Raw genomic sequence first — 24,828 nt, forward strand, 5'->3', positions numbered from 1 at the left:
AGGTTTTCAATTACCATAAGTTCTTTTGATGAGAGGTAGATCAGTTGCCGATTGGCCAAACTGACAGCCCTGTTGGTGTTTATAATTACAAATCGGTGCATGATAATCTATAGGTCTCATTAAAGAGCAAAACTTGTAAAAAGCCCGTACCTAATTTCAAAATCTGCTTTCAGTGTTGCTTGTTTACAATGGTGATGTGTGGAACAGGCCTGATTGGCTTCTAAAGTGGCAATCATGAAGAAAGAGGTCAAAGGCAGCACTGAGAATTTACCCACCCCTTCAAAGATGGCGGGAAATTCAAGCTCTTCAACGGCCTCAAACGTGAAAGGCCGAAGAGAGGAAAGGATCCTACAAAATGAACAAGAATTGTTGCGTCAACGCCAGGAAAAGCGATGGCGGAATATGACCCAACAAGTGACCTCAACCGTCAAGCAAGTCACCAATGCAAAGGCTCTCAAGACAGACCAGTTCAGTGAGTTCGCCCAGTGCCTATCCAAGAACGTCCCAGATTACCTCATCTCTCGAAATGGGGGCACGTTGATGAAACTGCCCAAAACGACGAACAATGTGGCTTATTTGAATCTTCATCAGCGAGATGAACTGAGTCACTGCCACACTCGCAATGAACAAGAGGCCCTGTCCGAGGAGATCGCGAACAATAATACGGCTAATTCTATCTTCGTCGTTCACCGTGGCCGAAAAATAGTAAGGAAGAAGAAGAGGAAATGCATCAAGTGTAAGTCATTCCATTGTACTCTTTTCAGCTGGACTTTTTAGCTCGTGAAGCATTGAACAAAGTTGAAAGAGATCTGATTTTTCTTCTTCTTTTTTTATGAAGGAGATAGCCACAATCAGGAAACACTTGTAAGGAAGTAGTTTCTCTAAAATTAAGTTTTGTTCTTCTCGGACAAATTTTGATTTTAACTTAGCCTTTTAGGATATCAGCTTAGGGCAGGTATTCGACTAATAGATGGCTGCTCTTCTTTACAGTATTCCAATTTTGGTCAATTGGCCACGTGAAGTAAGGAAAATTCAAGGAGAAATGTAATGGGGAACCCTGATTTTGGGCTCTTTGTGGAGGGAGAATTTAGACAAACATCACATGCCACTCACATTTTGAATTAATTGAATTTTCAACTTTTGAGTGAGTAATGCTATAAAGCTCAAGAGATATTATTTTGATGTAGTTCTGGCACTGTGCTAATATCTTGTCTCAGTATCAGAGCACTGTTTATTTAAAAAGGCGACAAATTGAAATCAATGACAAATTCTATCTATGTCCGAGACCGGTTGGCTGTGTGATGTTTATCCAAACTCTTCTGTCGGAAAATGCCCAAAATTAGGGTGCCACATTTCATCTTTCTTTGAATTTCCTTTATTTTCACGTGAGGAACAATACTAATTTGATGTTTTTTAGTCAAACATAAAACATATATTTGTCTAAAGCATTGTAATTGGACCTTAATTTTTTGCCAAATTCCTCTTCCACTTGGTTAAGTTGAGCTATAACAAACACATCCGACCTTCACTTTCCCCTCACAGTCTTGTGCCTAAGATTTAAAAAGCAGTTCGAATCGGGCTTTGAACCTATGACCTTCTAGTTGCACCACTTGAGTTTTTCAATTCATCCAAGTCTTAGAAGGGAGATAAGGGGTTGAGTGCGATATGTGTCCTCAGAATGGTCCTAGAGGTGAAATTTGTTCGCCTTTAGATGTCCACGTGCCCCTCTTTTCTTCGTCGTGATGTGTGCTCTCAAATTTGTCACGCAAGAGAAATTTTTTTTAATTGCGTAATTTGTCGAAGGAAATCATAATTGTGCCAAAATGAGCCGAAAATGACGTAAAGACAGTTTGATGAGCGAGAGAATTAAGGCGGTTATTTTCAGGATCATTGGTGGATATGGCTCAATTCACAGTATCCGCCAATATTGGCACTGCTCATTACATGCACCTAAGAAATGCAGCCCAAAAGTCCAATATCCCTCTTGGGAAAGAAAATTGTTCAAAAATGGTTGCTCGTGTTTTTCATTCAAAACCAAAACCAAAACGGAAAGTACTGACAAACCCCATACACACTTGGAGAAATTTTGAAATTTTTGCTTGCCACTCATTTTCTGGGTACCTCTGGCAAATTAGGTATCAATGTGAGCGGAAGAAGGAGCAATAAATCAACGGCCCAAAAGCGTTGTTGCCTCCAAATAAATCATAAACTCCACCGTAGTGCTGGTTGAAAATAATCTTGGTGGGGTAAAAAATTTGGGTCACATTAATGCCTGCCGAAGACAATGGGTAACGCCCCAATTTGGACCAATCTTATACACGGTTCTGATGTCTTTGTTTGAAATTGAGGAAGATCATTGGGTATCCGAGAGCTCGTCAAATTCAGATACTTACAACAAAAAAATGACAATGATTATTAGATACGCATTTTTGGCTTCCTGCTAACTGAACGTGAAGAGACTAATCTTACGATATGGCTCCAGCCAAATAATTCCGTGATGTACGTAAATTCGGGTCTCGAATCCTGACCTATTGGTGAGTCAAAAGCGGCAAACCTGGCTCAAACCCAGTTCACCTATTCCCCTCAAAAAGCAACGCACAGACGATATTATCTTTTTAACAAGTTTAAATCATGCGCATCCGGTGAAAGAAAAAGAACCTTGTGACGGCTTGAGAATACGTTATTATCTGTCTATTGGAGATTGCATTTCATACGGCTGTCATAAGTTTGGATTGGCTTTTTGAATCCGTCCCCATGGCAAATTTGGGAGTCTTTCATTCCCGGTTTGGTTCGAGCCGAGCTCATCGGTCAAGTTGAAGAATTGTCATCATATTTCGCCTAAAGCCCCAAGGACCTAGGGCTGTGAGCAAATTTCTCGCCATGACCTTTAACGCTCCATGCGCCAGGCGAGCGTGGCCATAAGCAAATGCAAAACCCACGTCAATCATGGTAACCCTGGTATGGAACTCGCGCCTTTTTGAGGTCCAGAAACGAGCTAAATCTCTTCTCATCAGGACCTAAAGAAGAGGTAAGTTCTTGCCACATTGGGGAATATCATTCGAAGTTAACTCAATTAGTGGAATAAACCCATCCGGCATGGACGTTGTGTGGATTCTGAGCGATACGAGTGGTTTTGAAAATTGAGAATCTTAATTAGTCAAGAGGCAATTCTCAACAAGGTTTGAGAGAGGACCTCCCCGGATAATCAAGTGGGTTCAAACAAGCAATAACTCGAGAGGTAATTGGAAATTCATGAATATTCACGAGCCACACGCACAAACGACAAATCCACAATTTCAAGATCATTTCATACCAAGTTGGCCTTGATAATGTCTCGATCAGTCGTCAAAGCACGAAATTCATGCCTTTCGATTTGTGTATCCCTGAAGGGTCTTCGTTTCAAAACAAGCTGAGCTCGTCTTGAATCAAAAATATCACTATGAAATGGATAAATGGGGACCCAACTTCTTGGCCAATCCTTGAAATTAGGCAAGGGCGAGCATTAAATCCCTGGAAGGTCGTGTGAAAAGTGCAAATACACTAAATGAACCCATAATTAGTCTTGACCAATTTTGGACTGGTCGGAAGGGACGGTTTAGGGAACAGAGTACAAATTCACTACTTGTTAACTGATGGTCGTTTGCCATTCCATTCTACTCGGAAATGGTGGGTAGCTTTGACGTAATTGTTGAATTTAAAAAAGTTGGGAATGTTTTTGTTTGTGGTTGAAAACCATATTAATCGCAAATCGGAGAATGAACTCAATGTTGTACCAGAATTGCGCAAATATGGAAAAGAAAATTATTGTTTTTAAAATTGGCCACTCTCTTACCAATGGCTCAGTGGTCTAGGGGTATGATTCGCGCTTCGGGTGCGCGAGGTCCCGGGTTCAAATCCCGGCTGAGCCCATCTGTGGAATTATTTTCGCAGCCGTACAGTTGTTTTTCTTCTTTTACAGGTCATGAATGTATCAAGAAAGATCATAACAAATTTGCTGTGGAAGATATTGAGCCCTCAAAGTTCCAAAGGACATCATCACTCCAGAGCTTCTCAAAAGCAGGTAAGAATAGTTAGGTTCTTCTCTTTCTCCGTGGCAACCTACTGGGTGGATGCCTGTGCACAATCATAAATATTTCATGTACCTCTATTCTTCTAATTACATATATATTTTACGTCTGGCTTAATCATTAATCGTGAGATATCTGCCTGAGCCAAGTCCAGGGGACGATGTACTTCTAGAAGTTGAAGAGAATAACGTTTAGCGCCCTCTCTGGCGTTGTGACGAAATGCTGCCCTCGCCAGAAATTCAAAGATATCACCCAACCTCGATATTGAAAAATCCAGTCGGGTTTGAAAAACTGAGTGGGCTCTGTTCAATCTTTTGCTCTATGAGGTCAAAGTCCAAAGCTGGATGCAGCATTCGATCCTAAAGTTTTCTGAAGAGAAGAACTGCTCGCCATCAACTTTTCTGATCGGTGTAGATCAATCCTATTTTCAAAAAATCTGATGAATAAGTAAGGAGAAACGTTCGGCGTATCCTATGTCTAAATCAAACCATATTTCGCACTCCTTCCAATTTTCTCTGCTTCATATTTGACATTTACCACAATTAGCAAATCTATTTGACTTCGATTTCGACACTGCATTTCCTCTCAATCCCTTTTTGCTCTCAGGTAGTACTGTGTCTTGACTTGTGTTGAAAGGAATAAAGCTTCAGCCAGCAAACTTTTCACATGAGAGCTATTTCGGATTTGATTGAGGTTCAAACATTGAATCATATTGCTTGATTTGAAACAGCTGCTTTCTAGATGGAAAAGCAAATAAACTTGTCTGGGAGACAAAGTTGCCACTTTGGCCTAATTCCGTTTTAAAGTCAATTTTTCGCAAATGTCATATTAATATAGGTTATCAATATCTCAACGAGACTACCAATGCCATGTTGTTACTAAGACATATAAACCCGTAGATATTGTTTCATGCTCTTAAGGACATTGTCCGCATTGGCTTTAGCAAAGTTTTATAGAATTTCCATTTACGCTCGCTCGATTTGTCGTATTCCAGTAATTGAGACCAAAGCGAAGACTTTGCGGACCACCTAGCTTCTCGTTACAAGCATCGAATTTTCCAAACTTCATCAATTTAAGCTCCGTAGAGTGCTATTGTGCTTCAGGTCTTCTCGGATGGGTTGGCGTTTCGTTGTGTTCAGGTACCTGGTCTTGGTTGTCGATTTCCTCCATCCCATCCATTTCTGCACATCCGCTCTCCAGGAAAATGCAAACTTTAATGACACTATTAGAAACGTTAAGCGGGCATTGCCAGGCAATTGTAAGGTGAAGTGTAGTTCGGCTGAGCTATGGATGGAGGGGATCCACTTTGAGTGTGCGGAGAACAGTAGGATACGTTCATTCGTGTCACAGAAGATGATGACCAAGATGTCTTGTTTAAAGTTTACAGCTGAAAAATCGAAGATTCATCAGCTCTGTTGTGGAAAGAGCACGTTTGCTCAGCCCGATTGAAGTTACCTAAAGGTACTTTCGATCCTTGGATGAAGATTGAGTAAGGAAACAGTTCGTTCATTCAGCTTCATTTTTGAGACTTTTGACAAGAGGTCAGAAATACAGCTAGAAGCAATTTTCCAAGAATGAAAACCATGTATTGCAAAAAGTTGGAATTCCGAATGTTCAACTTGTATCAAATTTTTTAGGTTTAATTAATGTTGAATAGGTTAAGATATGCATTGCTGTAGAAATAAGCAACCTTTGTTGCATGTGATTCGTATTATACCGTATGCTTCAGAGGTTGCAATTTCAACTGGTCCCAATTTGTCGCATGTTGATTGCCATGTACTACATTTGACTGAGTGTTTGAACCATTTCTGCTTCCTTTATTGTCTTAGGACTTAACATACAGTATATTGATTTCAATTTTTGGCAACCCTATTAGCATTTTTTACAATTGTTTGAGCATTTGGAAAATCTGTTGGTTCTCCTTTGAGACCTATATTGGTAAGATATACCTATTTAAATACCTCAAGATTAAAGATCATGGTTGGGATTGAATGAGAAAAAACAGGGTGAAGTTCCTTGGGACGTGAGTTAGTAAATGAGTCTGGAAAAGGATTTGACCCTTCATAGAAATCTGTATTATAGGTATGTCAGTTCAACAGACAGACAGAAAGAGAAGAGGAAAAAGCTGAGGATTATGTGATCAAAAAAGTACTGACATTTGAACCTTTTTCATTAGTGTCAGGCCAAATTGAGAATGAATGAGAGAAAACTAAGAAGTGTCAATGAAAATACAGGAGCAAATAGTGAATCAAGGTCATCTTTTTATACAGGAAAGAATTAAAAACCCCATATGTAAAGACATAACACCAAGAAATGGGACTTGTACGAAATGCAGACCAAATAGTTTTTTAATGTTATTTTAATTTGAGTTATTTTTCGTCAAATTGCCTTGGCTATTTGACGCTTTGAGTCTCTTGGAGCCCTCTCTCTTTGAATGGCACCTGAATGAAACTCATGTGGAGCGCGCGTTTGAGCGTCGCAAGCGCCCTCTTCCACAATTTTGGCATGAGAAAAAGAAGACATCAAAGTCTGCCAAAGGAGAAGACGAATCCGAACGCACGGAGAAGAAGAAGATAACCAAAGAACGAGGAAGCAGTTGGTTTGTGGAGAGCGTACCGTGCACATGGTGTTGGAGTGAGTGAGTGAGCAGTGCATTATTACTTTACCACCATTACTCGTTGGCTTCATCCACATCACAACATAGTCATTGTACTACTCATCCCATCATCGGAACTACCAGTGGTCGCTTTCTGCCGACAAGTAGCGTGAGGATCTCGGAGGAGTGAAGTGTTTACCAGTGATAAACAACACTCGCCTTCTATACACTATATACAATACGGATAGAAGTAGTACTACCCATTACCACATGAAAACCTGTGTACGTTCAAGTTTTCCCTAAGAAGACACGGGTGTTTGGCATTTTCAAATCATCCTTAACATGCTCTTGGTTTTAAAACCGACAGAGGGGGGCCTCTTATCTATTGCTCTCAGAAACACTTCCGAGCTCAGAACCGTGTCCAAGAATTAGCATTGGCAAAATGTTAGTGACCAATACTCACCTTGGGAACGGACAGATCTAATGGTCAAGGTTTTAACGCCTTTATGTTCGAGATTGTCGAACGAACAGGGAGGATCGGACTATGTTTTTCTCAATTTTCATTGCCATTCTCAGTGAGGCCATGAATGAATTGAACATAAATGAAGAGGAAGAAGAACCCACACGAAAAGCGGGCCTCCAGGATGAAAGTGCTGGTGGCCCATTGTCGTGGTCAGCCCAAATGAGAAACTTTAGATTGTAATTATGCAAATAAATCGATGAAAGGAACATTGATTGTACGGCCTCACTGGCATTCAAAAGAGCCCACTACGTTGATGCTCGTCAGTTAATGAATACTTTGCTATCTCGGAGGAGTATTAGCATTTTCCCGGACGAAACTTGACCCTTCGAATCATGTGTGGTTTGAAAATATATTGAACGGCCACTTTCAACGATTGTTTTCAGCAACAATCGTGCAATATGTGACCTAAGCAGGGTGTCAAGATTTGTCTCCTTTGCTCATATTTATGAGGGAGGGAGGGGGGAATTTAAAGGTGGTTCCACCAAAGATAGGGTTTTAATTTAGGCGCAAAGACTATTATGTATCACTCGGATATGTTCAAACCTGACAAATCTAGAAACGTGTGATTCCGAATTTGTTTGGAATCGTCTTCGCTGGAAGGAAATTAACGGTTCAAGGTTTCCACCGAGACACATGGTTGTTCGTTTGTGTTTTGTTCGTGGTTTTTCCAAGTAAACGAGCAGGATGATTTGCATGGTGTAGATAGTATTTATTGGTGGGTGACTCCAACCAAATGCATACCATTGACCTTGGACGCAAACTAACAGATACACTTTAATGAGAAAAAGATTACTTCTTCCCTCTCTGGCATTTTGAATGAGGCTTAGGATTGTGAATTCCCCTTCTCTATCTGATTGTATATCTGTCTGTCTGTTGCTCGAGCAAGCACGAGTAAAATCGCAACCCATGTTAAGTGTTTGAGTGTAAAATGCCCGTGTCTTCTAAGACTGGGATCTGATGTGAAATGGATTCGTCACAGTGCTTCAAGATTCACAATGGAAAGTTATGAAGATGTGTCAAGGGTTCAAAATCGATTGTGATCTTCCTCCCCCCCTCCACCATCCAAGCCAAACCAAGCCAGTGAATCAGTGAGTGAATCCACGAGAAGGAAAAGGTGAAAGCTGACGAGCGGAATCTTTTGAAAATCTGAGAAAATAAGCATAATCTCAAAGTGATTCTCAGGAGGTAATTGAATGGTACAGTAGTACCGGGACTTCCAGATCCCGTCTATGGGAACAATTGAGCGAAAGTAAGTGAACACCGACGGAAATGTCAATCGCCATCTTCATACAATACGCCCAATATGTACTATGTATATGTATACATCCATCCATCCATAGAGCCTCAAAATCGCAGTTTATGGGGGTTCTCTGTACGTTTGGAGGACCTAATCAACATGAGAAAGAACGAGAGAAAGGGAAATCGTGGAAGAAGGATGATGATTTTGACTGATTTTATGGCTCGTGTGAGCATATCATTGAACTCGGCCATAATTTATGGTCATGATTGGAAAAATGAAAGTGGTTCATGACTAGTGTGAATTGATTATCACTTAATGAAACCAAGTACTTGGTACATTCCCTGGGGTTACTTTCTCGGGTAGTTCCTTTTGTACCAATGAGACTTGACTATGTGGTGATGAGACCGATTTTTTTGTCAGAAAAGTTGGCCAACACCGTGCAGTTTCCTTATTAGCATTCCTCGGGTTGAATCCCCCCCCCCCAAAAAAAAAACTTCAAAGAATTCTTAGCACATGACGTGAGGAAAATCCCGCTATTCACTCATTGCAAGCATGGCTTATGGCCGAATATGCTTATATGGGCGGATGCATGTATTGCCAAATGAATTCTCGCACTCCAGGCGACCAACCAACCATGTTGGTCCAAGACCCATAAGTAACGCCAAGCAAAAATCTTAGAAGCTCGTAGGTCTATATTTGACCCACTCAAATTCCCCTGAATGGCCTTATTTTTTCATTAGTAACGATGGGTTTGGACCACGTCTGTTCGTAATTGCACCCTGGAATCAAAATGGAAAGAGTGGGTGGAATCATTGTTGGTTTCAGTTCAATACCATTTTATCTCCCACTGGGTTATTTGCCAATTGCATACAATCCATTCACAAAGAGAGAGAGAGAGAGAGCTGAAAGTGTGAGTGGCTGTACGTTTGTAAAACAAAGACATTTGATTCGGAACCACCTGATATCATGACCCTCCGGGTTCAGCCTCAGAGTATCAGTTTCCATAGAAAATGCGAACTCGTTCAATACATTTGCACATTATGTTTATGAAGGAGACCAACTGTAAAATGCAATTAGATGGGATCGGTTGCTACCAAATGGGAATGAGGAGTTGGTTCATGAAATTACATGAACTAATCTTCTCAAGGGTAATGAAGTAATTAAACGCTTCTAGTAGCTCGATCACTTTGATAAATGCCTGGGATGACAGAATTTTGGCACCCTGGTTGCAAACTTTGGATCGAGGGTGGGAATTTTGGTGGCATGGTGAATTACTCGAAGCCGTCACATAAATTACAACTTGCAATGTCCAAACTCACCGAAGAAGGCTTGTTATGAGGCATGATCAACATAAAGTCTCCATTATTCCAAATCAATACATAATAAGTACTTCAACCCTTTGGAGTCGTTGGACAAAGAGCGAATCTTGTGGCTGAGAAGGAGTATGTTTGTTTTCAAAAAAAGGTACAAAAGTTGCGTGAACAATAGTGTCATAAATCATCATGAAAGAGAAAACAATTAAGCATTTCCAGCCTTAAATACTTCGCAGAGTTTTCCCCGTTTTCACTCGACTTTGGAACGTGCTCATGGTCTTGACACTGTGGAAACTCCTTCAAAACTGATCAGAGGAAGTCTTTCTAAACGACCTCTCAACAGATTCCGACGAGAGATTCCAAGAGAGCCATCATTGACTATTCACAGGTCCTTATCAAGTTTTTTCCCGCTAGATTTGCGATTCCTTTTGGTCCTCTTCTAAAGGCTTGCAGGACAAAAAAGGCCACGACTCGTCTCAGTCTTGTTGAAGTAGCCCTTTTGTGCCTTCACTTAGATTTGGGCGGGAGAAAAATAGACATCTTGGAAGGCTATAAATGCCAAAGATGCTCGAAGGAGTCCCGGTCCCGGTCCCGGTCCCGAAATCACGGAATCATGGTCTCTATGGTCACAAAGAACTGAGAGGTTTTGGCAGTGGCTCTAATTGAATTTAGGACTTGGAAGATAGGTTTCAGTGACAGACATTTCTCAAGGCCTCGTGTCAGGAGCTCAAAGGGCTCTTGGCCAACATCCTGCTTCTTTCTTCTTGTTCGTCAATGGTAAAGTTTGGGGGGGATGCTTCTTTCATATCTCATCTTGAATGGACAGAGGATTTACCGTAGCTTCGGCCGAAAAAAAGAGCAAGAATCATGACCACCCCAGATTATGTTTGAAGACAAATTCTCTGAAAATTGGTTGCTCCTCAATTAAGCAATTACGAGCCATCAACGAAAAAAAGCTTTTGCACAAGACGAATCTAGGCTTGCCATTTAAAGCTGTCAGCATCCATCATTTACATTCCACACATGGCTTTCTTACCTTTCTCTACACGAGAACTATGATTGATGTCATTTCAATTGGGAATGCTTGAATTATGAGCACAACATATGTTGGCCTCAAACCACTCATTGCCTCTCTTTGGAAAGGGTTATGTCCAAGGTGGGGATTACATCTGGCATCCCTGAAATGAGGTGTTGTTTCGGTATCAAGCACATGAATGGAGGGAAAATGTGCTGGGAATTTTTTTAATCGGTCTTAAACGGGAAATGTGGACAACCTCCAAGTGAACGGAGTAAACACGTCAAAATTGAAAATTGAGATTCGTAAATTGAGATCAATGCTGGAGTAAGAAAATGAAAGCATGAGAAAAGGTTTCTTTAAGCTTCAGGTTTTTCATGAATTATTAAGGTTTAAGAATATGAGCTTAACTTTATTTCTAGCAAAAATTAATTTGGCCGAAATTTTACTCACTGGACTATTTTACTTAAACATCGTTGTTTTTACACCGGGAGTAAAGCGTCTTAATTAAAACTGCAGTGTTTTAAGAAACGCGTTGATCCAAGAACTTGACATTTCCGAATACGAGGTGCGAGTTTGTCTCTTGGCCCAAAAGCCACGCATAGAATTAAGAAAAGGGAAGTGTTGCCGCGAGGTGACGATGGCCAATTCACCGAAATTAAATGGCTAGAGGGCGTGTTTCAAGATGCGGAAATTCAAGATTGTGGACTGCAATTAGATTCCAAATATGAGCTTGATCCGTGTACCGTTAACCACCATGACCACAAACCAAAAAAAACACGTCTCCAATTCACTCAAACGTAGTCTTAGGGAAGGTGCACCATATCAAAGTTAATCTGGACGACGACGACCGACGATAGCTCGAATGACGTAGCTGAAGTTGCTCAAATGGTAAATGTCAAAGACATCAGTAAACACCTGAAAAGCCATTTTTCAACTTTGGATTCCCATCTGAGATAAGCTTAAAAGTGGTCTTCCTCTCGGTGAATGAAGGAAAGGTGAAAATCTCACTTGGTGTTGATTCGTCAAATCTCATTTGCAGTGACTTGGTTTTGCCCTAAAAGTGGGACTGAGTCACAAGTTAATATTTTCGCTTATCCACTCGACCACGGCAGGAAAAATAAGCTACCGTGATATTCAAGATTCCGAAACTTGAAGACGAACGAGCGCTGTTCATACATTCAATTTAATGACCTTGGGAATATTTCCCTTGGCATGAAATCCACCGTTTTGTATGAATCTGAGGTTTTCTCTCATCGTTGGAATAATCCGAATGGAGCCCTCATTCTTCTTCAAACTATAGATTGACGTCATCAGAAATATCCGTTTCAATTCTTGCTGCCATTTAATGAGCGTCCAAAGGAAACATGAAGTTTTAAGCAAGCAAGCAAGCAGGCAAACAAGCAAGCACAACAGGCCTGATTCTCCTTCACCAGAGAGTTAACGAGCTCAGGGTTTAAAACTGAACCCTTTGAAACGAGAAGCCTGTCTTTGTCAAAGATAGGATTAACATGAAAAATGGTCGTGAAATAGTTGCGCTGAAACGGTTGTCATTTATGCCAATTAGTAGCAAGATGGCCCACTCGACCGACCTCTATGTTGTCTTCCCATGACTAAAAAGTGTGTTGATCCCTTTGAAAAGTAATAAAAAGATCGCAAGTAACAAACTCCCCCTTCTTGCTACATCCAGTCTTTTCCTTCATGTTCTTTGTAAAGAAGACAAATACGTCTTCTCTGATCTGAAATTGACCTTTTTCAACATTTGAACACACTAAATAATTCACGTCTCTTCTCAGTAGACAAGTTATCTCTCAGAATAAAAGCATACCGCGGCGACGAGGATTTCCCATTCAGGATCCTGCATTTGCACTTGGAAGCCCGTAATTAGACTCCAGCGACCTCTTGTAGATTGGCTGGGCATCCATCCATCTAGCGATTGATCCCCGGTAATTTCTATGTGATGGCACTAGTCCTGCCTCGCTTGATACCCTCTCCCCATGCAAGAAAACGATCCATCCATCCATCCATCCAGGTACCAAATACTTGGAGGCAAACAAACGGAACTGCTCTGTACTTGAACTATTACATACTTGGAGGGAACTGTGGTTGAGTAGTACAGTTGTGGAGCATAACCATCTATCTACCGTACCCCCTGTGAGGACGACTCGGTTCTCTTGTCTTTGATATGAATGCGGATCGTGGTGGATACCTGAAGTGTCCAATTTACTCGCCAATTTTGTTGTCTGCTTGGCGATTGGTTTCCAATAAGTGGAGAATGCGAAGGTCTGACAAGTTAGCGCCCGGTCGAATCTAGGCATTTGAGGTGTGTGCAAAAATGAAACCATCGCATGGAGCTCTATGATGATAGGGTGGGTGAAAAAAAAACCCAAGCAATTGTGAAATGCCCAACTCTGATTTAATCAACAAGATCGACGCTCTCCGAGTTTTTTTTTCATTGTGTTCTGTTGACCCCATTTAACGCTAACAAGTTTCGTCAAAGGCAATGGAGCATCATTAAGACCACATAATTTTCTCTCAGTTATCATTAACCATTTCAGACCAAGCTTACGGACGGATTTTTTTCAGAACCATTGGATGCAAAGATGTTTGTTTGTCTGATCCTTCCACAACATGTTTCTGAAGCACTTCATAGCTACCTTTGAATCCATCCATAGCCCAATTTCCTCCATGGTTCGGAGGTTTCCGTTCCAATCAGTTCATTTCTCGTCTTGAAGGAGATTTCTTGGTAGTCTGTGAAAAAAGGGGAATGCAATGTTTTGACGGGCTAATGTCTGTCGAACAGAACGTAATTATTTTCCACCCAAGCCCAATCAGAGAAGCTCGAATTGCCTCTCAAAGTGTAACTGAATCCCTTGGCCATTAGAGGGTCTACCCAGGCTTGGGATTGGCGGACTGATCAGGGCCGAATGCCTTTTTGATTAAAACTCCAGCCATTGTTTCAGCCAACTCAAACGTTTCCAATTCCCAATACCCCGATTTCAAACATCGAAGAGGCCTTTGTGGATCGTGATAAAAACAAGGTCGATATGAAGTATCCAAGTAGCAGGAAGCATGTCCTGAATATAAATATTTGATGGGCTTTAATCTTTGTCGCGTCAGGGTCGGGAGATCTCAGGTCCCACAATCCAATTGTCATGATGAGAGGACCTAGATTTGAGAAATGATCCTTTTTTATGCCTCCTCGTCCTTCTTCTTCTTCGCAATGGAAACCACACAGCCAATTGGCTGCGTAATGAATTGCAACACATCTTGATTTTTGCCATTTTTCATACGTTTGCACGATCGTAAAACCATCTCGTGATGACTCCCAACTACTATCTAGCTTCTTCTAGCTCCCATCCAGGTTTCAGCGTACTGAGCGGAAAAGAGCGTCATATTCTCGTCGTAGACATCATTGCAAGAAATTGCCTGCCTTTCCTACCCTTCTTAATTACGACTTGAGCTCCAGAAGAAGCAAAAAATGTGCAAATCATACTTGAGCTCATGCATTATTACTCGAGACCGGGGCCCATAAAACGCTGCTCCATTACTTGTTCCTAACCCTGGAGGACATCATCAAAATGTAAATTTGAGCGTTGTTGGTTTTTGGGGGGAGCCGCGGAGTCATCATCATTAACTCAGCTGGTTCTCTGTCTTTTAAGATTGGATTAGTTGACAGATTGTGATCCGTCTTGGGACGAAGGGAAATTTGTCCAAAGATCATGAGCGAATGAATGAATTACCCATTTAGCTCCGCGGATCTGGTCGACCCGAGTTTCGGGAGTTTCCGATGCGGTTGGCCCGACATTCCTGCCGTTAAGGGTGGCCATGTTTAATTACGCACAGTTTCGGATTGGACAGGGTCATTGACAGGGTTTCTTGGGAACCACGACGAGAAAAGATGGTGAAGCGGATCTCCAAGATTAGCCGGTTACATTCCCTCCTCGAGGGCTATTTAAACTTTGGTATATCTCTAGATTGGCACTTTTACAACTCACTATCTTCCTAGGGTATCCTGGTGGGATTGTGCTTAAACGATAGACCGTGAGGTCTACACTGAAGAAAGTACAACCAAAAGTGACCATAAACCCTAATGATGGGGAGACTCCTTCGATTTTTTGACTTTTTGCCGGACTCGAGTCCGGCCAACTATAGTCAGGTCTAGTTAGAAGACTCGACTTGCGAAATTTCAAGGAACTACGAATAGTGCTATTTTGACGAGTCCGGATTCGAGACCTTTCTTAAATACTCCAGTCCGGCCTATTTCTTCAAAATCGAGCAAAAAGCTCGAGTGCACTCGGACTCGAGTCCGGACTCCACCCAGCACTAAATTAAACAAACCCTCTTCACTGAGTTGCATCAAACACATGATTCCAACGTAAAATGACGGCTAACAAATATATATGCACATATGTGAAGTTTTGGTGGACTTCCTATACGTGACAAAGTCTATGGGATTGGTACTGAAAACGGTTCCTAAATGCAATCAAACGACGTTTTTTTAAACTTTAAGAAACATGCTGCCAAAAAGAGACCGAGGAGGAGACAGGTGTTTTCAAGATTTGGAGCGCGCCTGTTCATCACGATCAAATTAATTGACACCAATGACAAAACAGTTCAAAGATAAGGAATAGTTGACACTCAACTTTCCCATTTTGGTGGAAAACCTGATCTCTTTTTGGTCCAACCTTGTGACCAATTTCAAAGAAAAATTGAGTTACAATTTGCTATTATGAAATATTTTCAGAACTGATCGAATTGAAAATCAAAGAAGACACTTTTTCATCATCCCTGTTTTTCGGCTCCTTGGATGATGTTTGAGCCACCCAAGCTCGGCAATATTGATGACAGGAGAGCCTCTTGTTTTGCATGTGAAGCAAATCCAATATTACCATTATTGCCGAACTAAATGGAAACACGGAAAGAAACGAGGAAAATGGCATTTTTTTGTGAGTAGTCTAGAACCAATCGGTAATCACACACGTCAGAAACGCCGTCCAGAATTCGACACGAGATCTCAAGGAGATGTGGTGCCTAAATGGCTGGAATGACAATCGCCAAACGCCCATTCCCAAACAGATTCCTCCACAATACTCGGAATATCTCTTGGATTTCAAATCGTTTCATAATTAAACGGGGTTTGTTGACGAGATTCGAGATTCGAGATTGGACCACGCAATTAGGACGGATTAAATACATTAGAGCTCAAGCAAGCCGATCCACATCGTTTAAGAGGCTTACTTACAGCGATCAGTGGATCTAATCCTGAACGTCGGAAAAGTGTGAACCACTTTGCTCTCTGTCAATATTTGAAAGACTCGTCGGTACACACTTGTTCTGAAAACTTGTCTGAATAGAGGGGAACCTACTCTATTCAACACAGATCCAGGAACGTCATGCACACGAAATTAGAGCACTAGACATCACAGAGAGTAAACGCTTCAACATTTTTGCCCACTTCCTTTCTAACTTTTTAGCAACCCCTTCCTTCCTCTAAAAACACGTTTCATTGTTCAGCTGTTGATCCGTTGAGTTTAACTAAAATCATCAGCTGATGATGGGTCAAAGCTCAATATTTGGCCCATCCCAAGCAAAATTGATTTGGTTTGAAAGTCGAGAAGTGAACTCAACTTCAGTCCATCTCCAGAATGTTTTCAGCGCTAGAAATAATGATACAAATTGTATCTTCGGTACTTTCAGTACCTTCGGCGCCTACGTGCTTTACGTACGAGAAGGTCCACCTAACTACAAGGCTACCACCGAACCAGAAGTTCGGAGTAGTGGATGGAGTATATCTCAAAAGGAATCTGCCAACTCATAAGGTAGAAGAACAAAATGTGTTGGAGTTGAGATGACAACCCAATTGAGATGGGTATCAATTTGTCTTGTTAGCCATTTTTTGGGGAGGGATAAGGCACCTCTACAGCCCAGTGGGCGACGTCCTATTGGTGTGAAGAAAAAAAAAACCCGAACCGTTGATGCTACGGAAAATGAATCATTTTAAGGAGCGTTCAAACATGATGGATTTTGGGAATGAAATATAGCATGAGGACTTTTAATGTCAAACGTAGACGAATACTTGAATGATGTACCATCTCCACTGAAAGTTGGGGAGCACTTAGATGAACCCAATTCTGTGTGGGGTTCGCTTACAGTCCAATGATAATGGCCTGATCACAGTTGGCATTTTTAAGTGGACAAATGCCGAGAATCCTGAAACAAAATGGAAGTGATGACAAGATCTTGGTAATCTGACCAATTGTCCAAGGGTCTGGCACAAGTCATTACTTCCTTATTTGAAAATTGTAATTACCCCCAAATATTGAGATAGAACTCGTAAGTGGCTATTTATCGGTTCCTTGACAAGGTAAGTTTTTATTAAAACCCAGATTTTTGTGGATAGTTGAGGTAGAACATAAGGACCTTAATGCATTTCAGGTAGTTAATGATGTTGCTCACCAAAGCGTCTGAATGAAGTATAGGATTATGTCGACTCCCAAATCCAAGTTGAAGCCAATTGTGGCGCATGACTAAACTCAAAAATGAGCATTGAGGTGGAAGCAGTAATGTTGGAATTTGAGCTCTAACGATAGGTATTTTTTTTCTCGTCCCCCACTACGAGTCGAATGACCTTAGACCATGGTGACCATTTATCGCTTTGAAATGATCAATCTATCACCTACCAAGGACTGATCTGGAGCCGCATCGAGCACATGCTTACGAGTCCAGTTTGAGATCACGAGGAAGTGGATAATCACCTGATTCCTTCTATTAATCACGGCCTTATCCCACTTTTCGACCGAGTGAATCAATTCGCGTGAAAAAAGTATCAAAGAGCGTCCAAGATTGGAGGGAGGCGTCAGGCCTAAATAGATACTACGTACTCTGTGTAGTGTGCAGAACATATGTACAGTATCCTTGAATTATCCCCAACGAACGATGATGCTGAAGGATGATGCGCTGTAAGGCTTGGAAATTGTTCAATGGAGAAATTGGAAGATCTCAGAGCCATTATTCAGAGGCTCCAGCCCCTTCCAATTAGATTTGGAAGAGCTAACCAACCCCAACCAACTTGGTTCGTGAATGGGATTTCCACTCCGTGGGCTTTGTTGCATGTGAATGTGGTGTGTATGTATGTGTGTGATGTGAGCAGCAATTGACATAATAACACTTCATCTTCTCGTCAAGCTGCAAACTTTAGGCATCAACTTGTTGGCGGCGGACATTGTGCCCTTGAGATGGTAATATAGATTCAAAGATTGATGCTTCGACTTTTTCGAGTGGAATTGCAATTACCCAATAGATCTTGCACCGGGAAACTCGCATCTGTTTATGTACGTATATGGTTACAGATTTATGGCTTGTATTAATTGATTTTAAACCAACTCCACTCAGCCAGTATCGTGGAAGACAAACCATGCAGTCAAAACTTGACGAGGAGCTTCAAACCAAATGATTATGGGATGCATGATAATTTGGAAATTGAATTTCGAGGCACATAAATCCCAGACTACTTATGGACTATTTTTCCGGGCGATAGGATTTGAACAAATCCGGAAAGAACAAACCACAAATTACTGTCTCTGAATAACCTTGAATCATTCCCCAATGTCTTCATTAGTGGAGATTGAGTTTGGCTTTAATTCAAAAGCATGCAATCCTGGTATTAAATCTGGATCATGACACAAGAGGAACAAAGGGCGAGAGAACCTATTAGTTTTTTTTTGTCTCATATATCAAATAAAGTTCTTGCATGATCCATTCAATCTTCCAAACATTTCCTGATTTATGTGACTGTTTGAATTCCATCTTTCTTGTGGAATTGAGTTTCACCTCAAAAATGCTACATAAAAGTGTAACCATGACTGACGCATAAGAACCCATAAAAGGACAGCTTAAGGTGTCTCAATCGGGCATTAGATCCTTTGATTACCACGTTGAGATAAAAACTGATCAATATTTTGATACCCTCTTGACGTCGAGTGATGTAATCCGACTTGAAAACCACGTTGTTGCTCACAAACGTGAATGCGAAAGGTGTTTTTTCAGATTCAATGTGTCCGATAAGTCACTTGATCTCTCGTAGCTACTGACTGCCATCGACTTGATGTACGGGCCTTTGAGGCTTTGTCCAAGTTGCCGTTGTCTGCAACGTGACCAGGCTTTTAATTCCATCTGCACACATCATCCACGATGAGGGGACTTTTCTATTGGCCAATGAATACGGATCGCATCCTCGTCAAGACGACTTGGTTGGTTGTATTATTCGCGTATGTATTTTTGGCCTCACTCCAAGTTCTGTTTCACATTCATCCAACTTGGGAGCGAACTCTTGCACAATCCCTCGTTTTCTGCAATATTGCTTGTACAAGAAGAAACTACATCTACATGTTAATTGCTCCTCAGCTTGAACTCGTTCAAAACACGAGGACACCGAAAGTGAGAGAGAGACTGGAGGTTCGTGTGATCTAAATCTTCAACTACGTATTACTCGAACTTTTCTTTTTTAGTTCCAAGTGGTAATGCCGCATCCATCCACTTTGATAAGTAAATGATTATTACCCCCTACTACTGACCTGTGCTCCTGCTCTTTATGGGCTCAAGGTCCTTAACTGAGTGATATGTGTGCCAAAAAATGAGTTGTTCAGATTCGCATGTGAGATGTGGATCGGAATCTCGTTCCCTTGAATCTCTGGGGTTCGATCGTAAATTACCTTTGGGTCATATGTCATGCTTCCATATCTCCTGCCTACATACGGGTACACTATGTATATACTGTACAAGTGTGGTGTACTCAAACCTGATGTGACAGAGAGGCCCTTGCCGAGGTCTCCTTGAGCATGTCCGCTTGCATTCCTGAACGACGTAAATACAACTAGAGTGAGTGACTGACTTGGAGTTAATCTGATTCAGAGGCCAATCCCTCAAGTAATTTCCTCTTGGCACACTCCGGATTGGAAGTTGGAAGTTTCAAGTTTGAACCCCTAGTTGTTGTCTTCCTCGTTTCCTTGAATGTATCTGGATGAGTGAGCTTTTACCCTTGACATTGATCAGATTACTTCTTGTTTCCACCGCACCACCCACTAAAACTCCAACAGTCTCATCACCACCAGGTTCCGAAGCTTGTTTTTCTTGAAGGAAGCCACTTTAAATTTGTCGTAATTATAGCCAAATACGACTCATATTCTTTCCTCTTTCCCCACTCTTTGGGTTCAATTCGAGTAGCCCTTGCGTGTTTGAAGATGGTTTCAAGACCTCAGAATTGTATCAGTGTAATTTTCCTTTCCTCTTTTGATATGGCAAATGACTTGTGGGATAAGTTCAACGGCTTCCTCTTGAAGTCACAACAAAAGGTCACCCCAGAGGTCACTTTTTTCTGGCAACTCTAGACCTGACAACCTAGAAAAATTAGACCTGAAAGGAAAACTTTTACACTTGCTCATCATGAACCAGATCTCTTGAATTGGGGCGTAGAAAAAACCGAGTGATTTTCTTTTAGTGACTAGAGAGAAAGAGCTTCCGCGATTTTCAGACCCGCCTCTTTTGTTGGCAAAACACACTTGAACACAAATGGAGCCTTGATTTTTTAAATGTCTATGCATTGAAAGCTGCCAATAACTCCAGTAGTTCATTTTTATACTTTTATGGCGGTATTAGGATAAAGAAAGAAAGAAATTGCCATTACTACCACTCTTGCCCTAAGGTATGTTAGCAGGTTGTTGAGAACTGTTGTTATCCTTGTTTTATAACCAGGGTTACTGACGTCAAAAAGATACCAAATATAGGGGAAAAGAAACAACCCGTGCGGCAGTTTTTTTCGCATAGTTCTTATCCAACATGAATAGGCCTACAACCAAGATATGGACATAATGTTTCCTAAATTGGGGCTGAGCTCACGATAAGCCTAGGCAAAAAGCTCAACTTTTGTAGCCTCTGTTGTTTTTTGGAAAGTGCTCTACTTGGCAATAGTCTTCGACAGTGCTGTCATCGCATCTAGTATATCACCAGTTTGGCAAGACCAAAATTCAAGCCAACATTCTTCCTCCAACAATTACCATTAAGATGGGCGACGACCCCAGAAAAACACGGTGTTCTTGGCGCATTCCGCTCAACGCAAAATCCCTTTCAAGCCTGCTCTGACATGTGTCTGATCCGATTGGTTTTGAAGTTGAGCACAGTTACGATAATATTACCAAATACAGTCTAGTCATAAACGCGAAAGATGGATCGCACTAGTCATTCAAACGCCCTGAAACGTAACTTCAAGCATCAGTCTGCGTCAATTACCCACCCTCCCTCAACGGACATCTTGCCTGTAGGACAAGTTATCTGCACGTGAGACGAAACCAACGACCCTCTGTGTGAACTAATGCAGCCCTGGGGTAGAGATGCCATGTCAAGACAAGTGGTACAGGGGAAGGTTGAGCACAGTATGTGCTTCAATTTTCATGGTCCACCCCAAGAATTGATTACAGCATCTAGTACTCCTAAGATGTTCCTGGGATGATAGCACAGAAGGATTTGGCTCATGTGGTGTCAAAAGTGTAAGGCTTGTCACTGTATATAGTCTCAGTGGTCGGATTTGAATTGATTTCAGTTCTGAGTTAGTTAGATTGATTATTTTTTATTTCCTCAACGCATATTTATTAAAATGGTCGATTGGCTATTTCTTTTTTTCGCCTTTGTGCCCAGGTAGCCTACCCATTTTAAGTGAAGTATTGTTGCGTTACAGAAAGCTTGTGACCAAACTTCCTAGAAATTATTAAATGTGTTTCATCCTGTCCAGCTGTTCGACAGGTCCTCTTATGAGCTATTGTCTTGCGTTCAGGGGGCCAAATTAGATCTCGGTCCTTTTAGATAGACGTCTCAAATAGCCTCAAACACTCGCCTCCCACGCACATTCACTCAAATAAAACACTGTGCGAACCTCTCAACTACGATCATTTCTTTACTCAAAACATCCTGAAACATGACATTCTTCGAAGTGAGCTCTTGAGCTTGATTTGAACATGATGGCCTTCCTTTAGAACAATCTGTGTCCAGGCAGCCAAATATTCACAGTGAATCCGTCGGCTTCGTCTCTGACATCTGATTAGATTCCTTCCCGCTCCCCTTCAAATAGACCAAGGAAGATGAACAAATAAATGACTAATCTGGGACTGTTAGACGCACCAAAGAGTCCTGGTAGCATTTGTATACGTAGTACACTAGTAGGTAGTTCATGGAGGAAGGATTTTATTGACAGACTCATAAATCGCAACTCGTTTGCTCCTCTGTCTGATCCCACGAAGCATGTTGCATTTGTATTCCATTCACAGATCGGTCGGCACTCAATCTGACATGATCAGGAAGTCCTAAAACACCATAACCGTGTCCAGTCCATCCACTAGGTGAATAGAAGTGAGTCCTGAAATGACCCGTCAAACTTCTAACGTATCGATTAAACAATTTAATCCTGGAAAACATCACGTTGAAATTGCTTTATAGTGTGTGGACACTCATCGATGAACCGGGTTACCACAGAGGTTATAAATCATGGAGATTAGCCGCATACGTGTAGGATATTGATTCGCTAGAGCATCAATGCTGCATTGCTGATGTTCCTTTTGTCACAACCCTACTAACATTTTTAGGCGTTGGATCTTAGGTTAGTTGACAAAATGAGGTGGGATTGATTTTATCGTCATATACGTGAAACGTGTGTTCCCATATCCAAAAAAAAGCTTTATTGCTTCGGCCAACAACTTCTTTGACCAAATGCCCTTTTGCGGAAACAAACTTGGACTAACACGAATCTTGGCGGGTCGTAAAACGCCCAAATGTTTTGCTTCATAAGGACCATACATTGCCATAAACCTGAAGTTTGTAGCTTCTACACAACGAACGATCTTTGTCTCTGTTACGTTCAATGTTGTTTACTAAAAGGTAGTTTTCCAATTGGATTAATTCATCGTTGTTTTTTGCGAACTACATTTACCCGAAATGGGTCCCCAAACACCAAAGATGGAAAACTATTGTATTTGAAATTATGTCCAAAATTATCGCAATAAGGAGGTTTCTTTTAACACCACAGTATGAAAAAGTTCAACTTCCGGTATCGGGGTTTGAACCCACGACACCTGGAGAGATAATTCTTGACTGCTCGACTGCCGTTCCGTACTTTTTTTTTACCTGGACATTCTCAAAGCATCTTGTTGACCTTCAAAAGAGATTTGTTTACGATGAAGAGGAAGATTTTATTGGGTGTCAGTTTGTCAATATTTGAGAGTCCATCCATGCAATGATAATCAATCTTCGCCATCTCCATTGACATTCACAAGAAAATAAGGGCCCCCCAAATATCTTGGCTCTTTTTCACTGCACACACGCGGCCAGATCCGCTCAGTACAACAACCACAACATCATCAACATCAACAACAACCTGGGTCACGGATGCTTTGGTAGGTGAATTCCGCCTAGTCTCGGATTGCTGACAATGAAAGCAGTTTTTGGTATTTTAAAAGCCTTTCAAGACAAATCGGAGTCTACGCCATTCAACCGTCATAAAGTCACAAGAAAAGAAATTACTTCAAAATACCGGCTATTAAAATAAGGGTCTGAGCATTGAGTTCTGGCTTCGAGACGTCTCAAACATGAACATGCGTTTAAAAGGAAGGAGAAAAGGTTGCCATTACATAAATTGAGGTTTAGAGCTAATCGATGAGGAAATCGTCGGGTCGAGACATGGAAGCTTGTCGCTCAGACATGGCCTTGTTCAAGATAGAATTGATCCTGATTTTAACTTTTGCGATTTTAGGGTTTGATACGTCTGGTCCGTGAAATCATTCTACTGTATGTACATCTGCATACCTTTGCGAGATTAGGCGAAAACAAGAACAAAAAGTGGCCGCTTTTTTAAGTCTTTACGGAGGGTCGATTGGAATTCAAAGTATGTGATTAAAGAAACAATATCTCAACGTCATAATTATGAAATTGGAAATCTACCTTCAGGTCTCTTCCTTATGAAATATGTAATGCATAAGACATATGAATTTACTTTTTTACGTCCACATCAGGCAAACCTGTGAATAATGAACGCTGGGGTTTCTTTTCGGGACGTGTTTTTTTGATGTTCACGATCTGAAGACGTTTTGTTTGAGGGGCATGCCAAGTCCAATGACCTTCACAATTAGATGATGATGACGATGTTAGTTTCCTTTTGAGACCACTACCGGATCGTGGATCTAAAGTGGCAACACTTGGTTCGCCAGGCCTTTGTTTTCTCGGGTTTGTTTACAAGCATAATGGCTCGTGACTGAGTGACTCTCATTCATGCACTATACGAATGTGTAGCTAAGGCTAAAGGTTCCACTGAAGGTTGATCGGCATATTATTCTAAACCAAGTTTCACACGCACGTGATGGCAGTTACCTGTCATCCCGTCAATGTTCTCGTCTCTCACTCTCTCCGCTTTAATGGTTAAGGTCAGACCAAAATAACCCTCCAAGGGCCTGGTGTCTTTCGCGTCAGGCATCATGATATTTCCATTTTCCGTTTCATGGCGTGAATAATAAGATTTTAAAAGGGGAGTCGTTAGGTGAAGATGAGCCTGGAGAAGTGTTGAAGCATGGGTCAACGCTTGTCCATAGAGGTGATTTCCTCTACACCCTTCGAGGTCACATTCTACAAGAGACTCTACTACCTTCTACTCCAAAAAGTTAGCCCGAAGGATCCTTGACCCTTTGGCGCGGACTCTTTTTTGTCGAATCACTTTTTTGGCGCTCTCGGATCAAAGAGAATGAGTGACGAACGATAACATCGAATCCCTGAACTTCACACCAACCTCTCCGCCACGAAGGGAACAAATTTAATTCATGAATGAAGATTTTGCCGACCTCACGACACTCAGGAAAATTGTCAGTCTGCATTGGGTTCTACCCCAAAGAAAAGGCAAACAGATTCTACCATAATCAAAGGAGGCAAAGAGTTTTATCTGCTCTACACATTAGCTAAGACCATTTTGGGAGTTCTGGCGTTCATAAACGCCAATTGTTGGTGTGCAAAAATGACAAGCTTGTGATTGCTCTGTGATGGA

At 41.4% G+C, this 24,828-nt stretch overlaps 1 protein-coding gene and 1 non-coding gene across 9 annotated transcripts in view; both read left to right on the forward strand.

Annotated features, from left to right (window-relative positions):
- The first annotated feature begins 219 nt into the window (after positions 1-219).
- The window catches only part of LOC131882102 (pleckstrin homology domain-containing family G member 5-like), a 96,495-nt gene continuing 71,886 nt past the window's right edge, over positions 220-24,828 (forward strand). For 2 of the 8 annotated variants that reach the window (XM_059229155.1, XM_059229152.1), the window contains exons 1-2: positions 3,039-3,238; positions 3,959-4,060. Coding sequence is in view for 6 of the 8 variants with exons in the window: in XM_059229152.1 (XP_059085135.1) it covers positions 3,962-4,060 (99 nt within the window). In the remaining 2 variants the exon portion in view is untranslated. The other 6 variants (XM_059229149.1, XM_059229154.1, XM_059229153.1 and 3 more) reach the window with 6 other exon arrangements.
- Trnap-cgg (transfer RNA proline (anticodon CGG)) lies at positions 3,837-3,908 on the forward strand. Its single transcript has one exon. It is a non-coding gene; the product is annotated as a tRNA-Pro (tRNA).

This window comes from Tigriopus californicus, chromosome 6 (genome assembly GCF_007210705.1).
Source record: "Tigriopus californicus strain San Diego chromosome 6, Tcal_SD_v2.1, whole genome shotgun sequence".
NCBI classification, from domain to species: domain Eukaryota; kingdom Metazoa; phylum Arthropoda; class Copepoda; order Harpacticoida; family Harpacticidae; genus Tigriopus; species Tigriopus californicus.